This window comes from Phoenix dactylifera, chromosome 2 (genome assembly GCF_051530095.1).
Source record: "Phoenix dactylifera cultivar Ajwa chromosome 2, Ajwa_hap1_PhDact_Kaust_v1.1, whole genome shotgun sequence".
Taxonomy (NCBI): Eukaryota; Viridiplantae; Streptophyta; class Magnoliopsida; order Arecales; family Arecaceae; genus Phoenix; species Phoenix dactylifera.
This window is the reverse complement of record NC_143191.1, coordinates 1,183,009-1,199,174: the sequence shown is the minus strand read 5'-3', so window position 1 is coordinate 1,199,174 and position 16,166 is coordinate 1,183,009. Positions and strand designations below refer to the sequence as shown.

The window sequence follows — 16,166 nt, the reverse complement described above, 5'->3', positions numbered from 1 at the left end:
GATGTGTGATGCCGAAACAAACGAAAATCTCAACTGCGATGGAAACCATAAAATTCATTCCATATATATATTTTTGCGGTTCAATATAGAGGTACGTAAAAAAAATCAAGCACTCCACAAGTACATCTTTTCACAATTAATGTATTTAGCGCATATATATATATATATATATATATATATATGCAGTTATATCCGATCTAAGCATAGAAACTTTGAATGTACTATTGGTTAGGTATAAAAAACTTTTGAAAGCCATAGTAGTGGGCCAATTTTGCAAATTAGAAGATACTTTATCTCTGGACAAAAGCAAGCCTTGCATTTAAGATAGTAGGCTGGACATAACTAGATGTTAGTTCATGTGATACAAATGGAAGTAAATACAACTACAATCCATCTTCCAAATTAAAAATGTTTTATTAATTAATAAGAACACTCTGATATTTGGAAGATGGATTTCTCCTTTATATTCTATAGATGGCAGGAGTAAAGGGAATGCCTGCATTTTTTTTTCCATGCAATTGTAATCCCCCTTTTCTTAATAATTAGTACATAAACTTGAGTCGAATACGAGATACTTATCTATTGACTCCACTAGCAATAAACAAAGTCTACTATAATATTGTTGAATTTATCTTTTTTTATTATTATTTTTGAGATTAGGAGGAGCTGCTCTTCTTATTTCTATCATATATATTAACTCCACCTCTCGAGGGCTAACTAATCCACCGACTACGAATGTGAGATACTTATAATAAACAAAATCCCTGCAATATTGTTGACTTTATCTTATTTTACTGTTGAGATTGGGAGAGGTTGGTTCCCTTCTTTCTATAACATACCAACTCCACACCTTAAGAGCCAGACTTTAATCAGAATTGAACCCTTTGCTCAAGTAGCAAGCAGCAATACTTACCCAAACAAGCACTTTACGATTCACAATGTTTAAAATAAATTTTATAATCTTCAGAGATTGATCAATATACATTGAAATAATTTTATGATTGCCATTTTTCAGGGGGCGAGCAGTTCGAAAATGATGTTTACTACTGATGATCACATACCCAGAACTTGCAACATACTAGATTGTCCTAAATTATATTTCTTTCCACATATTTAAAATCTCTTATAAGTCACGCAACGCAATGACTGAAAAAAGGTGTTACCATATATGCTATCCAAATCACTTCAGGCATCAGGAAATGGCAAAGTAAACGCTCCATTCTTAGAGCTGACAACAGAATCTACCAAACCCCTCATGGGACCTCTCAATTTGGTTGTGCTAGATAGCCCAATCAATCCATTTCACTAAAAGGCTAAGAAGGATAACATAATGATTCGAAGTAAACAATCATACAGGTGGGTAAAAACCAACTGCATTCCGGAGGCACAAACTGTTTATGTTTGTAGAACTACAACTTTCGCCTTCAGACTGTTATCCGTTGCTTTTGCAGAGTGATGATGTCTTCCTTCACTTGAACCTCCAACTTTTCATATTCCAGAAGTGAGAACGCTGATGCCCGAGCAGTTAATCGCCACAAATGTTCAAAAGATAAGATCTAAAGATGCAGCTCCAAACCCAACAAATGGCCACAGCAACACATATGCCTTGATGACCAGTGAATGCTGAGACAGCAATACAGAAGATGCTTGGAATTGAAGCAGGCACTCCCATGGATCAGCAAAAGCATGTGTGCCACAAGGCCCCAGCACCACCAATACTTTACAAGGAATATGGTCCTATTTGTATTAAGATATCAAAGATTAGAAATGCCTGAATAGATACCTGTCAACTTTAAACATCAGTAAGAACTTGAAGAAATGAATTGCCTAATTTACATGCTTTCCTAACTCCTTATTTTGAGCATCCAAAAAAAAAAGAAACAATGGCAGAGAATCATCCACACAAATATGCAATGCTTCCACTCAAATGATAATCAATAGGCTATTTGAGACATTTACTCAGTACAGCAGCTCATTAATTGAATCAGTTCCAGGTTTCTGAAATTATGGCTTGTATGATCTTCACATAAGACAATTCTTCATTTGTATTGAAGCTATAGTACGCCAGGGATTTCCTCTTGATGTCAGGCGGAATTATCCTGCTGAAATCAAAATTGACCTTGTATAACACGTACTCGAATTAAACATCAGGTTGGATTTGTTTTAGATCATCAACAACCTTCTATTACCCAAACTTGCATCAGACATATATCAATAGTTATCTTTAGTAATTACTGCAGTATAGCTACGTTTAGTAATTAATGTAGTATAACAATATCATCATTTATAAAGTAAATACATGGTTAGATGAAGAGTAGTATTGTGAGTTACAGTTCTAACTCTAATTTTATTTTCATTATATTTTAGTAAAATAAGGCATTAACAGTTTATTTGGTCAAGGTACAAGAATCAAACAAACAAAAAAAATCTATAACCACAGATGTATTTCAACTTTTATAAGAATCAAAGTATTCATGTTTCAAATCAACTAACTGATTTTGTTCGAATAGAAAGAACATCCTAATATATGAATTAAGTGCTACCAATGCATTGTCAGTGATCACTGGATGCAATCTGGACCCCTTGCTTCGGATTTCAATGATGTACCTCCTAGTGAATGCTTCACGAAGAAGTGCTGTTGGAGAAAGAGACTGCTTACTCCTGAGGAAATCCTACGACTTCCAGCTACACCATTCCCTTAGAGAACCTCTAATGTGCAAAATACTATCCATCTCACCCTAACCGCATCCTACTGTTCCAAACAAATCACTAGAACTCACAAAAACATTCCATAATGTGACCTCAGAACACTAGATCTCTGTATCAACTATCAACACGAAGCATAGCCTGCACCTTTACAACTGAACTTAACCCTATACCTGAAACATTATCACCCGCCCCCCCCCCCCCCCCCCCCCCCCCGCCTCTGACCAAAAAAAATAAAAAAAAAAACATGATGTAAATCAATTTTCTCCTTCTTATATTAAGGCCTACCATGAAAGTTGCTAAGCACAGTGCCATCTCGAGTTCCTTTCTCAGTGGCTCTTTGCATGGGTAGTTATTTGCATATACAAAAATCCACTCCTAAAATGTACCTTGTTTTTTTTTATATATATAAGTGATCTGTCCACGAGAACCAGGTATTTATTCCTCCAAGCAAAAGTAAAAGAAATTTAAAATCTATTGAATATTTGGGTTGATTACACATGACCTTACACTGCACACCTTTTGGTTATATCTATACATAAATTCCATGATATGAATGCATCTCTAAGAAACCGTACAAAGTTCTTAGCTTTTAAAGTGATTGATTAATGTTTGTAGTTTGCATTATTTCCGCTTTTCTACTTAATAGTACATGAGATAAACGAATTTCTGTTCTGAACCACTGAGTACTGCTACCATATTAGCTGTGCAGTAGTGACAGTCCTCACATTTATACATTTATATAATTACATGGAAACCTGGCGACACAAGTATTTCCCTAGAGATTGTTTGGCCAACAATTCTCACACAATTCTAAAAGATAGACCCAACATTAGCATCTCAACTCTCCAATTTTTAAAAGAATTGAACATGCAATATTATCATATAATTTAAAAGAAAAGGCAAGTTACCATACAAGTATTCACTTAGTACAAAAGGTAAAAAAGGAGATGGAAATGAAATTCTCCATAGGAATTACTAACCTTCAAATTTCATTTAGTACAGGTTTGTATAAAAATTGGCGAGCAGATAATGCCAGTATTTGTGAACTCCAAGAGGCATGTTGAATTTGACCTGTAAAATAAGAGAAGACGGAAGATTTAACATGATACAAGTTCTGTTGATATTTCTTGCAAACCTTGAGGTAAACTAGAGCAGAGGAGACAAAAAGCAAACAATCAGGCAGGTAAGCAAGGCACATGCACTCATGCTGTCGTGCATGTACAACAGAGAGGGAGAGAGAGAGAGAAAGAGAGGTGGCTGAAACCTAGAGGTGTGGCCATACTGCTGGTTAGGCAATAACTGATTCCAAATTTTTGGAGTCATAACCGCCACTTGGAGCAAACCCACTTCATCCATGTTCTAAAACAGTGCGCAGAAAGATGCTCAGGTATATCCACCTGCATTAAATCCAATGAAAACAATCAAAGCATGAAAGAGGAAAGTGAAAAAAAATTGACAAACAATTCATAGATATTATACCATTATCATTTCTATGAAGGTTATGGAATTAATTTTTTATAAGACAACAGAAGAAATAATGACCAGCATCCATTTGACCCAATTTGAGAATTCAAATATCTATTTTAGGCACTCAAATTAACATGACTTTACTACCACTGCATTGCATAAGCATCACTTCACCTGGCAAATGTCAACCATTGGGTATACGTTATCATGACATATTTTATCATCCAAAAGCTACACAACTGGTCAGGCAATGGTTTATTTTGCTAATTTACAAGGTAAATAACCAAATGGCAAGTATAGATTGACCAGGAATCTAGGTGGCTGGTATCATGATGCAATAGATCAGTGGATTATGGTGTTTTAACTTTTGTATAAAGATACCAGACCGAGTTGATAATCATAACCTTTATTTAGAAATTGAAGATCCAAGATGCTCAACATTAATGGAGTGTTAATGCTCCCTAGATATACATTTCAAATCCAATCTAATCAGCTTGGAGATTAGAGTGGATGAGTTCAATGCCTCAAATTTTCAAAATTTCCAATGAAGCCTCCAGAAAACTCATTTCCAGCTTGTCTTAAGCACCCATCCAAAGAAGGGCAAGAGTGGATGAATTATACTAAAAACCCTCAAGCTTTTCGGCTTACAATGGTCCAATCCCAATGACATGTATTGAGGGTGAGTCATCAAAGCAACAAACGCCTAAAATATCTATATGGTTGTGCCCTCCCAAAAGCTACATAGTTTTCAAGAAAAGATTGCTCAATGAGGCATTGCCACACAACCTATCAATATATATTATACAAGCCGACCAAGGATGGCTGAACCTTGCTGCTAGTTCGAGGCATATCGAACCAGACCAATTGGGAACTAGTATGGTTCACCTTATATATTCGAGACAGTTCAATTCCCCCTCCCCTAGCCTGCTTGTATTGTTCGAGAACCCCACCCCCACGGCTCCAATCACGATGTTCGAGTCCTTCCTCCACCGCACCCCCCGAGCAGCCACTCGCGATGATCCAAGAGCGCCCCCCACCACCCCCCCCCCACCCGCATAAGTTCCTCTCTCTCTCTCTCTCTCTCTCTCTCTCTCTCTCCCCCCATTCAAAGCTTTCCTCCACCTCCCCTTCTCCTTTTCGATCCCTCCTCATGGGGATCCTTTCCGATCCCAAATCATCGCTGTGAAGCAGCGCGGCATCAACATCCTCCTCAACAATGAATCTCAATGAGAGACCTCCGTCATGGTTTCCCTCGGCCCTCCCCATACCTCCCTCCCTCCCTCTCCCTTTCCCTCTCCTTTCTTTCTCTCTCTTCCTCTCTCCTTTTCTCCCTCCCCCTCACTCTCCCTCCCCACTCCCTCTCCAGCTCTCCCTGTGCTAGCATGCCTCCGAATGGTGAACCTTGAACCTGACCCATGCCTCCCAACTTCGTATTTAACCATCACAAATATCACTTACTCCTCCAAACCCCACTCCATGAGGAGGAAGACCATCCTAACATGTGGCCTATTACAGAAGAAATGCTCTTTACAAAATCTAGCTGATAGAAATCACTTATGAATACCTTTACCTCCCATTTAATTTGCCAGGCTATATAGCACTTGCCATAAGCGTCGTGCTAATCTTGTTCAAAGAACTGATGAGACATCACTGTATTTGTTAATTAGAAGCATTATGTCAAAGTGATGGAATTTATTTATAACAAATTCCATAAATGTTATCCCCATAGGAAGTGGCAGCCTGTGGAGGCACAAACTTTTTTTTTTGAGTGTAAAGGGATGAAAATGCCCACCCAATTTATAAAAGGATAAATATTTACAAGAGGAAGAAGAGGAGAGAGAGGCAGAAGAAGAAGAAGAAGAAGAAACTAAACGTCACCAAGATTAAAGTCCACAACAAGTTCTGCACTAGCTGAACTTTGTCATTTTCTAAACAGCTCCAATCCCTGAATAAGCGCAAGGCTTGAATCAAAATGGCTTGTGCAGGCTTCTCTTTCTTTAGTAAGTCCTATTCTTTCTTTCTTTCCACAGAGTCCAGCAAATGGCAAGAACTAGCCTGTCCCAAGGAGGTCTAAGTTTATTTGCTATTCTCTTCCTTATTTAAACAGTCCCGATGGAGAGTAAGGAAGGAGGATTACCCCTGTAATTGATTCTTTCTTTGAAAGTTCTCCCAACCTGTGCAGCCAAAGAGCAATATAACAGTATATGGTTTATAGTCTCCTCATTATTGTCACAAAAACAGCATCACGTATTAATATTCCAACCTTTTTTCCTAGTACATCCACCATCTAAAGCCTATTTTTGATTGCCAGCCACATAAATATTCTTACTTTCTCCAGAGTTGTGGTAGTCCATAAGGAATGGTGAATAGGGGATTTGATTCCACCCATGTTTAGGGAAGGTATAGAATAGCTTAACAGTGAAAACTTGTTCAGAGTTGAGCTTCCAAACAGGAGCATCAGGTCCTCTTCAAAGTCTGATCAAGCACAACAAGGTACTTAATTCCTCCCATCCTTTAGATCATGGTTCGCCGTACCGGTCCAAAGGTACAGGGCATACCGTACCAATACATATATGGAAGGCGTACCGACACTCAGTATGCCTAAGAGACCCATACTGTACTGCCAACACAGTGCTAGTGTAGCACCAGTATAAGGTTCGGTACCAAGACATTGAATCTTGCTTTAGATTCTTCAGTACTCAAAGGTCTTATGATCACCACATTCCAGTATTTGATCCTCTGTTCCAGATTTATCAGACTGCCTTATTTTGTTTGAAGGAAGCTTGATATAAGTTGGGAGGTAGGATAATGGGTGCCATACTTTCTAACCAACAATCTTCCCTAAACCTTGTACTCTTTCCTTGTCCAAGGATAAATGATAGACAACAACACCAAAAGGCGATAAAACCTTGCATATATCTTTCCATAAAGGAAACAAAGCTCTAGAATTTTACCTCTGATACCAAACCTTTGTGCCTCTAATACGTTTTAAACACAGACAGATTCTTTTAAATGTGAAATTTCCATCCCCATTTTGCTAGCAGTGAACTATTGAATTCCTTTAGAGTTTAGAGTTTAGAGTTTTGACTCCTAATCTTCCTTCAATTTTAGCTTTAAAAACATTGCCCCAATTGACTAAACAAGAGAATGCACTTACAAGAGAGATACCTTTCCATAAAAAGGCCTTCCTCATGCAATCAATCTGCTTTGTCACCCAAGTAGGCATTTTGAAGATGGCCATGTAGTGCAGTGGCAGTTTGATAAGTACTGCATTAAGGAGTGTTAACCTTCCAGCTATCAATAAAAGTTCACCCTTCCAGCTAGAGAGCCTCTTATCAAACCTTTCAACAAGATGAACCCAGTCCTATTTAGAAAGTCGTTGTTATTGAAGGGAAGGCCCAGGTATTTTATAGGAAGCTTCTCTGTTTTACAATTTGACATCTTTGCAAGTTTCAGAGCCTGCCCTTCATTCTCTCCAAACTCTTATGAAAATTAATACTTAAACCTGAGCAGTATTCAAGATTATATAAAATCATCTTTAGTGTGAGCATCCGTCCACAATCAGCTTCAAAGAAGCCACATAGTGAAGTCTGTTGATAACCATCTATATTGCCAAGAGGGTCTAAGCATTTTAAAAGACCTTGATTCCTTGCTCTAGTGAATAAAACAGTTAGAATATCTAAGGAGAGAATAAACTGGAATGGAGATAGAGGGTCTCCCTGTCTAATCTAGTTCCCAGGCTGCCCATTGACTAAAACAGCCATCTCATTTGTGGTAATTCTAGAGTTGACCCAGAATCCACCGTGAAGGAAAACCCCTCTTCTCCAAAACTTTATGGATGAACTGCCAATTTAACTGTCAAAAGCCTTCTCAAAATCAAGTTTGCAAAGAATATCTTCCAGCCTATTTCTTTTGACATGATATAAAACTTCATGAACACAGAGAAAGTTATCCATAATAGTTCTTCCTTTTATAAATACAGTTTTCTTTCCACTGCTTGAAGTAATTGTTACGACCACAAAGAAACGACGAATCCCAACTACGGATATATAAGAGCCGAAACTGCTCAGAGCATTCCATCCGGCGTAAGCATCTGGATAATCTAGAATGCGATGTGGCATAGTGTTGCCTTTTTATTTGTCAAGTTGTGGTAGCAATCTAGTAGCCAGCACTTTTGAAATGATCTTGATCAGGCTGTGAATTAAGCTAATTGGTTTGTAGTTGGATGCACCGATAGCTTCTTTTAAAAAACATTTTGGTGACTAATGCAAGGTAAGGAACATTAAACTACTCACATCAAAGTTTCCTACAAAGAAATTGTTAGAGAGATGCAAGAAATCTTCCTCCAAGAACTCCCAATATTTTTGAAAGAATAGCATGGGAAACCCATCCTGCCCCGGTGACTTGTCCCCTCCTAAAGTAAAGATCACAGTTTTAAATTCATCTGAGCAAAAAGGTTCCGCTAGAGCACTAAAATAAATCTGAGCTGACTCTGGATATAACAATCCCAGTCCAATTCAATTCCAATAGCAACATTCTCAAAAAGATCCTCTTATTCAGTTTTGCCATCAGCGACAGAGTAAATGTGATTTCTACCAAAGTTCGTCGAACCGGTACCAAGATTCGTACTGGTCGGCGACTGGTACAGTTCGGTACCAGTTCGAACCGGATGGAACTGTCCGGTTCCATCAATTTTTGGTTGGTTCCGGCCACATCCAATCAGGTTCCGGCCCCCTAGACCATTTTCCATTGGAGAACCGACCCGGTCAGAGACCGGGTCGGCTCGGTTCAGGCTAAACCGGCCGGGTCGGTTTTGGTTCGGCAATCATTGATTTCTACTCTTATAATTAATTGTTGTTATGTAAAAAAATACGAAGTATTTCTTTACCTTCAATTAGTCAACGAACTTCTGGTCATTGTTGCCAATGCCTTAAACTAAATTACTGATTTTAATTCCCTTGTTCCAATTAGAGATTCCCTGCTTCTTCCAGTACATCAATAGTTTCCATTTTTAAAAAAATGATTTTCTTCTCCTCACACGGCATTCTCCTAAAGTTCCTGCCCCAGCCTTTGAAGATTTCTGAAAGTTTCTGAATAAGTGATCCAAGCTACTGCAATATTAGATTCAGATTCCACTTTTTCCAATCTGCAAAGACAATAAAGTCTAACTCAGCTTCTTGTACCCACCACTTCTCAAATCCAAAAATGAGAGTTCTTCTAAAAAGATGCAGTCCAATAGGGGAATGATCTGAAAATTTCTAACAGAAAATAGGCATCCCAAGCAAGATAAAAAAGAAACCTGTCCAATTCTGCCATATGTCATAACTGGATTTTCTCTCATATTACTCCAAGTGTATTTTCTTCCTTTTGAATCAGTTTTCAAAAGATTATGCCTCCTATAAAAGCAGAAAAACAATTGTAACGGCCAGGGTTGTGCATTTTCATTTCTGTCATCCACATGCCTTGTGACATTGAAATCGCCTCCTATAACCCAGGGTTCAGTAAAAATCTGTCTAATGTTATCAATTTAATCCCAGAATTCATTCTTGTGGCCGCACTGACTAGGTAATCACCAGAACCCTTGGCTATAACTAGCATATACTTTTGTGTACAGATTCCAATCCCACAATAATGAATCCCCAAATTGTGTTTATTGGGCAAAAACCTTTATTGGGGTCACGAGGTATCCACTTTGGATGATTTTCAAGTGAAATGTCTTATGACATTCTCGATTTGTTGTTACTAGATCTATCTGTCTAATGTTTCTTTGTACTCGTTCATCAATTAGCATGAACTTAACCAATCAAAACAACAACAGTCCGTTAATCTTGGTTCACGAATTAAATGTTTCTAGAGAGTCTGCACTATTTTGTGTAGCTTCTCTCAGCGTGTTCATGCATTTTGATGGGCTTGCATCTCATGCTGCATTATATGTTCACATATCAGGACTCTAACAAAAAGGACTACTAATATTCCTACAATTCCACCACCTTGAAAGTTCTCACTTTCATAACTAAAGAGTTAAAAATAAATATAATGAACTCATGCACAGAGAGCTATAAAATCAATTCAAAACACAAGTACAATGACTTAAAAACAACATAAACCAACCTAGGCCCAAACTAGGAGCTGTAGACAATAATTCTACTCAAAATATGACTCCAATATTCACTAGAAAGATGGCCTCAAAACCGAGTACAAGAAATGTAAGAAAATAAAAATAAAACTTCCACTATTGAAGTCTTCAAAAATTCCAATCATATCATAAATGACATACAATCTACAGTACTTTGACGAGTTTGTGGCAAGAAGTATTTTCAGTTCCTTAGGGTTGTGATCAAACCACCAATTTGACCAGAACCTCGAATAAGTTCATTTGTACTAGCATGTATTCAAACAACTGAATAAGAAATTCAAATGATGCTGATGACTAATGATACAAGAAAAATATAGTACATAACAGACCCAAGGTACTTGAGTAGTGTGGCCCAATATATCACAAAAAGCATAGAAAAGCATAATGTTGGAAAGTAGGAGAAGAAGATAGAAACCATACCATGTTCCATACACAAGAAAAGCCATCTGTTGAAAGCAACCAACGTCTCCCACCTAAATGCAAGCCTAGCCATCCATTTGACGGTTCAAATTCCACCAGCTCATCAAGAATGCTCTCATCCTTCCCATATTTTTTCCTCTTTTTCTTTCTTTCTCTCCTTCTCTTCTTATGACCACCTCTAGATGAATCCATATCACCACCATCTGAATCAAATCCTTCCGAAAATTCACCAGATCGTAGCAATGAATAATCATCAGCCTTGCGGAAAGTTATTCCATTCCTAATAAACAACAACTCCCATGCCTGTGGAGTTTTGCATTCTTTTGACAAACAATAATACAAAACCCATGACTGAAGACCAATCCATTTTACTGCCGCCAGCTGCTTCATCTGTATGCATTCTTTCATGAGGGCCCAATGATCAGCATCACTAAAAGCTGAGGCAGCTTGCAAAAGCTCTTCCATTTTTCCCCTTTCATCCCCATGCTCTTCATCACCCATGAGGCGTAGAAGCTGTCTGCCTCGAACAATAACAGCATTTAATAGGAGAATCTCATCAAGAGATATGTTACTGTCGCATGCCGACAAAAGATTCTCAAGCCAACAAGAAGGGTATGCAAAATCCTTGCACTGCATATTTTGACAAACATATTTACTGAGGGACTTCAAGAAAGTAAGGAGCATGCACTCATCAAGCTGAATAAGGAGATGTTGAGAAAGATATGAGAATTGCTCCTCCATTAAAAATTCTTCAATGACTGCCCATATATCTTCACAATTCTCCCGATACATCAATTGTACAAATTGATCCACAAAATATTTTTTATCAATCTGAAGAATTTCACCATCTTTGACTGATTCAACAAGCTCATCAGATGACCAAAAGTCAGGTACATATTCAAGAAAATTTTCCACAGTCTGCAGAACATCAAGATCCTGGAAGTAATGAGGCTTTGTGGCAACAACTGCCGGTGATTGCCCATGCTTCCCCTTCCACTCGAGCTCCTCCCAGCAAATGTCCCGGTTCACAAAAGCAAACTGAGATATTGCCCTAGCTCCTTTTGTATGTCCTGATTCACTAGCACCAGCAAAATTATCAAACCATTGCAATACGTGTCTTGGGTTTCCTGCAATTCGCAAAAGCAGAAAAAAATGAGCAATCTGTTATTAAGTCATATGTAAGATTGTCAAAACTTTTGCAATTATTGATAAGTGCATGCAAAAGCAAGACCAACAATAGAAAGAAAGATATTGAACAGAAACAAAATTTACAACCCTGACAAGGCATTCAGACACTCAACCGGACGAGGCACGAGCGTCAAGTTTTTAGGCATAAGCCTCATTAGTTTTACCATTATGTCTAGATCAAGGGTTTTGAAAAAAAAAAAAACAGAGAGAGAGAAATCAGTCAACATGGTGGCTGATGAATATCAAGATGAACAGAGATCTTGGTTTCTCTCAGTCAAGATGGAAGGTGGGGGAATACAGAAAGATTTGAGATTTTCTGAAATCTCAACTGATATTTTAGAGCTAAAATATCAAAATCTAGGCCAACATGATAAATCCAAGATTATCAATAATTTTAAGGCATCAATTTAAATATTTTTATCAATCAGATCATAAATAACAAGCATTGTTGGAAGATATTGGCCAATATGTCGATAATATATTGGTGTATATCTAGGATTTTGTCGATTTATATTGGACAAGATAACAGAGACCAAGGATTTCTATGCATCATATCATGGGAGTGTCCAATACTAAGACAAACGAAGATGTTGGCCGAGATAAAAACCTCGGCACAGATATATAAGAAAAATAATATGAAACAGCTATAGAAGAGGATGTGGCCATGTGGGTGTGGGCTTTACTATGTAGTTTGATATGGATCACATGTTCCATATGCCAAATGTGCACAAATATTAACAGTTGGTGTACAATAACATATGTTACATGCTACTGTCTGGAATTTGAGTATGTATACAACATTGTGCAACTATATGAAACATGACCCATTAATTCCGTTCTGTTTTGTTGTGTGAATACTCAAATCTTAACTTGTATGCTTGCCACAAAAGGCATTACTTGAAGGTACATGCGAATTCACATGAATCTTTTAATACAACATCTATTACTGTATGCCCTCAAAATGAGCTGAAAAGCAATTTTCGGTTGTCCCACCTTGAGATGTGAGGCAAGGAAAACCTCTAAACAGCTTTTTTCAAACAATCAACCCACAAGCCATTTATAATTATACTTAATAAAAAACGAAGATAGACGAAGGTGCATTGGTACCTCTCTAGAATATTTTTATTAACTGAAATGATCTCTAGAACGACAAGCTGATTCATTGAAAAGCTCCTCCACATGCAAAATATTGTTGTCAAAAACTATAAATGCTATGTCTGTACTTATTCTTCAAGTACTAAAAGACATCTTATCTTGTAGTGTAAAAGCATTAATGGATATATGGAGACAAAAACCAACAGAAACTGGGTATTTACATTACCAGTAAGAAGAAAAGAAAAACATATTTCTTGGATAAAAAGCATGTCGATGTGTAATAAAAAATCCAATGTGCACTTTCATGAGGTATCTTCAAAAATCTGCCTTTGTTCTGTATTATGTTCATTATGTCCATAATCCATATAATGCAGATCCTAAAAGTATTAAAACTTCGTAATAGGTAAAGAAATATGCACTTTCATAAAAGGTCTAAAATCTGCACTTTCATAATAGGTAAAGAAACAAGTAAAATTTGATTAAAAGAGACAAGAAATTGCCTTCAAAAAATTTCTCAAGCATGTAGCATTTCTTTGCAATGACATGCCCAGCCTTTTCTGGTCTCTTCTCAAAAATCATTTGAAGGAGTTGAGCAGCTACATCATGCTTTGACAAGCTAGACCTCAACAGGTCCATAAAGAGATCATGCTGATCTTGAGGAGTAATAGTATGGATGCATGAGATGGTGCTGCAAAGCCATAGGCGAGCCTCATATCGGCCTTCAGAGGTTAGTACTGACCAGATAATTGATTCAAGTTTCTGTAGAAGAGATAACCTCTCCTTCACAGCAGTTTTATCCCCACCTTCATCCAATGCCAGTTTCTGTAAAAACAACTGCACCATCTCCTCTTCAAGAACTTCAATTTACATCAACCCTAATAATCTAGAACAACAAAAGCATAGAAAAACGATCAAGAAAATAGAAATGAATAAAGAACAAGATAATATAAGACTAGCAGTCATGGAAAGCAATGAAGTAGTAATACTGAAAGCAAGAATATCAGCGTTGCTACGAAAGGAAGAAAGACATCATAAGCATCCAAAAAAGACGAACAGCAATTTTTTATTAAAAAGAAAACCTTAACTTAAACGAACAACCCTATTTAACATGCTTACGGTCTTAACAAAGGTTTGGTATCGGAAGAAATAATTCACTAATTTTCTTTCTTTATTTGTAACAGGTACATGTAGCCATGTCCTACGGATGGCAAACTCTCCCCTTTCTTGAATTATTGATTCTGTAAAGCTTCCCATTGACAAATTTTCTTTTCTAGGGTTTGGGGACAATCATCAGATCAAATTACATCCAATTTCATAGATTAACAACACATAAAGCATAATAAGTCTTCCAGGTGGAGGGATGGAAACATACAAAGAAAACTTCTTTGCAAATCCCACCAATTCCCACTGAAACATAACAAAAGGAACAGGTAATGATGCCTATCAGCAAAAAATCGATCTTTTTTTAAAATTTCCTGAAAAGGAAAAAGGAAGGAGAGGTGGCAGATTTTTCTTGAGAGTATAGAACTGGAACTGCAGCCGTAACTAAGGATCTTGAGCGCAGGAAAGGGAAAAATCGCCGATGACTTTCGGCCTCTTGAAGGGGCTTTATATCAGAAAGAAAGAATTAAGAACAAGGAGAAGGGTGGCGGTGGAAGATCCGACCCGATTCGGACCCGGCTCAGGGAGTCAAGGCTCGAGGCTGGGCGTGGATACAAAAACTAGACCGGAGTTCGAACCAATTCAAATTAACTTCGGCCGTCCGATCCGGCTGCGCTTTGAAGGAAGCAGTTCGGCGGTGATCCTAGGTTAAAGTGGGATAAAGCGGATAGCCCATTTTCAGACCATTTATAAACAAAAATGTTAAAATTCTTTCCTAAAGGGATATTGTTGCTGCTAGAATCCAACATGAATGATAAGGTCGGCAGATATACCGGTGAGGTCGACTTCACTCCAAGCTGGAATATTTTGGGGATGAATAGGAAATTGGATGCCAGTAAAGGGGATATCGGTGATGCAATTGACCGGTCTCCCACTATATTGAACCGACCTAAAAGTAAAATTCTAAAATTTTCTGATGGAGGATCCTCCGATGCTCAGGCTGGTTAAACTCTAAAAAAATAGTGGACGAGAGAGAGAGAGAGAGTTGAGTAAAAAGAATGATTTATCTTAAAAGTCCTCCAATTCCCTCTAGGGCTCGTTTGGTTCGCAGGAAAAGGAGGGGGGAAAGTGTGGTCAACGGAAAAGTAATAAAATGCCTCTTGTTTGGTTGGAGTTTTCAAAGGAGAGAGATAGGAAAGTTATATTCCCATGGGAATATGATTCCCATATTTCATGGGAAACATGGGAAAGTTACTTTCCCATGAGGTGGGAATCATTTCTTTTTTATTTTTTTCCAAAGAGACCCTTAAGCATTAAAGAAGCATTAAAGATGCATTAAAAACCTATTTTTTATTAAGGGCATAATAGGAATTATACATAACTTTCATAGGAAAGTGGATGGTCAACCAAACATAAGCACTTTGGAAATTTGTCACTTTCCCATGGTTAACCAAACATGCCAAAAGTACTTTCCTAGGTATCCTCTTCCTAGGAATATAATTCCTGGGAATCAGATTCCTATGTCATCCCCTAATATAAAGAATACTTCCCGCGAACCAAACGAGCCCCTAATATAAAGAATGGGATCGGTGTTCGTTACTGAAATTAAAGGGACGTGCAATAATTACATGAAAATGGCTCTCCATGATGTACAACAAATGCACAGTAACAACTTTCTATGTCATGCACATGCTGATAACCATTTTAATCATGCAATTATGACTGTACTGGCATAACTGTCGTCAAAATTGTGATACCCAATACAGGGCCCGATATAATTGACCAGCCCAGTAGAATTTGGCCCTATTAAAAAAAAAAAAGAATGCACATACAGGGAAGGAGGAAGAGACTTTTGATAGGAGTCTTCTTCCTCTCCGAGATAGTCAAATAAAATCCGACTCTAAGCTAGATTTTGGTCACGACCAAGCCTATTTAGAGGCCCTCCTCGGCTTCTCTCGCACCTCCACTGGTGATCCAACCCAAGTTGAGCTCACCACCAGCGTTCTCTTCATTTTTCCTCTCCAAACTCCATCCCCATTCACGCCATCGC

At 37.9% G+C, this 16,166-nt stretch overlaps 1 protein-coding gene across 10 annotated transcripts; it reads right to left on the bottom strand.

The window, feature by feature from the left end:
* Nucleotides 1-1,143: 1,143 nt before the first annotated feature.
* Nucleotides 1,144-14,836, bottom strand: LOC103706052 (uncharacterized). Of its 10 annotated transcripts, none has more exons than XM_088714853.2 (7): nt 14,388-14,596; nt 13,516-13,898; nt 10,733-11,859; nt 9,065-9,322; nt 3,974-4,106; nt 3,690-3,780; nt 1,144-1,737 (listed from the first exon to the last, which is right to left on the bottom strand). In XM_088714853.2, the coding sequence occupies exons 2-4, from the start codon at nt 13,856-13,858 to the stop codon at nt 9,302-9,304; spliced, it is 1,491 nt and encodes a 496-aa protein (XP_088570979.1). In that variant the 5' UTR covers nt 13,859-13,898; nt 14,388-14,596; the 3' UTR covers nt 1,144-1,737; nt 3,690-3,780; nt 3,974-4,106; nt 9,065-9,301. The 10 variants fall into 10 exon arrangements, with proteins under 10 accessions (XP_088570979.1, XP_088570975.1, XP_088570976.1 ...); XM_088714849.2 differs by lacking the exon at nt 9,065-9,322 and adding an exon at nt 1,960-2,102; XM_088714850.2 differs by lacking the exon at nt 9,065-9,322 and adding an exon at nt 1,960-2,099.
* Between the last annotated feature and the right edge of the window lie 1,330 nt (nt 14,837-16,166).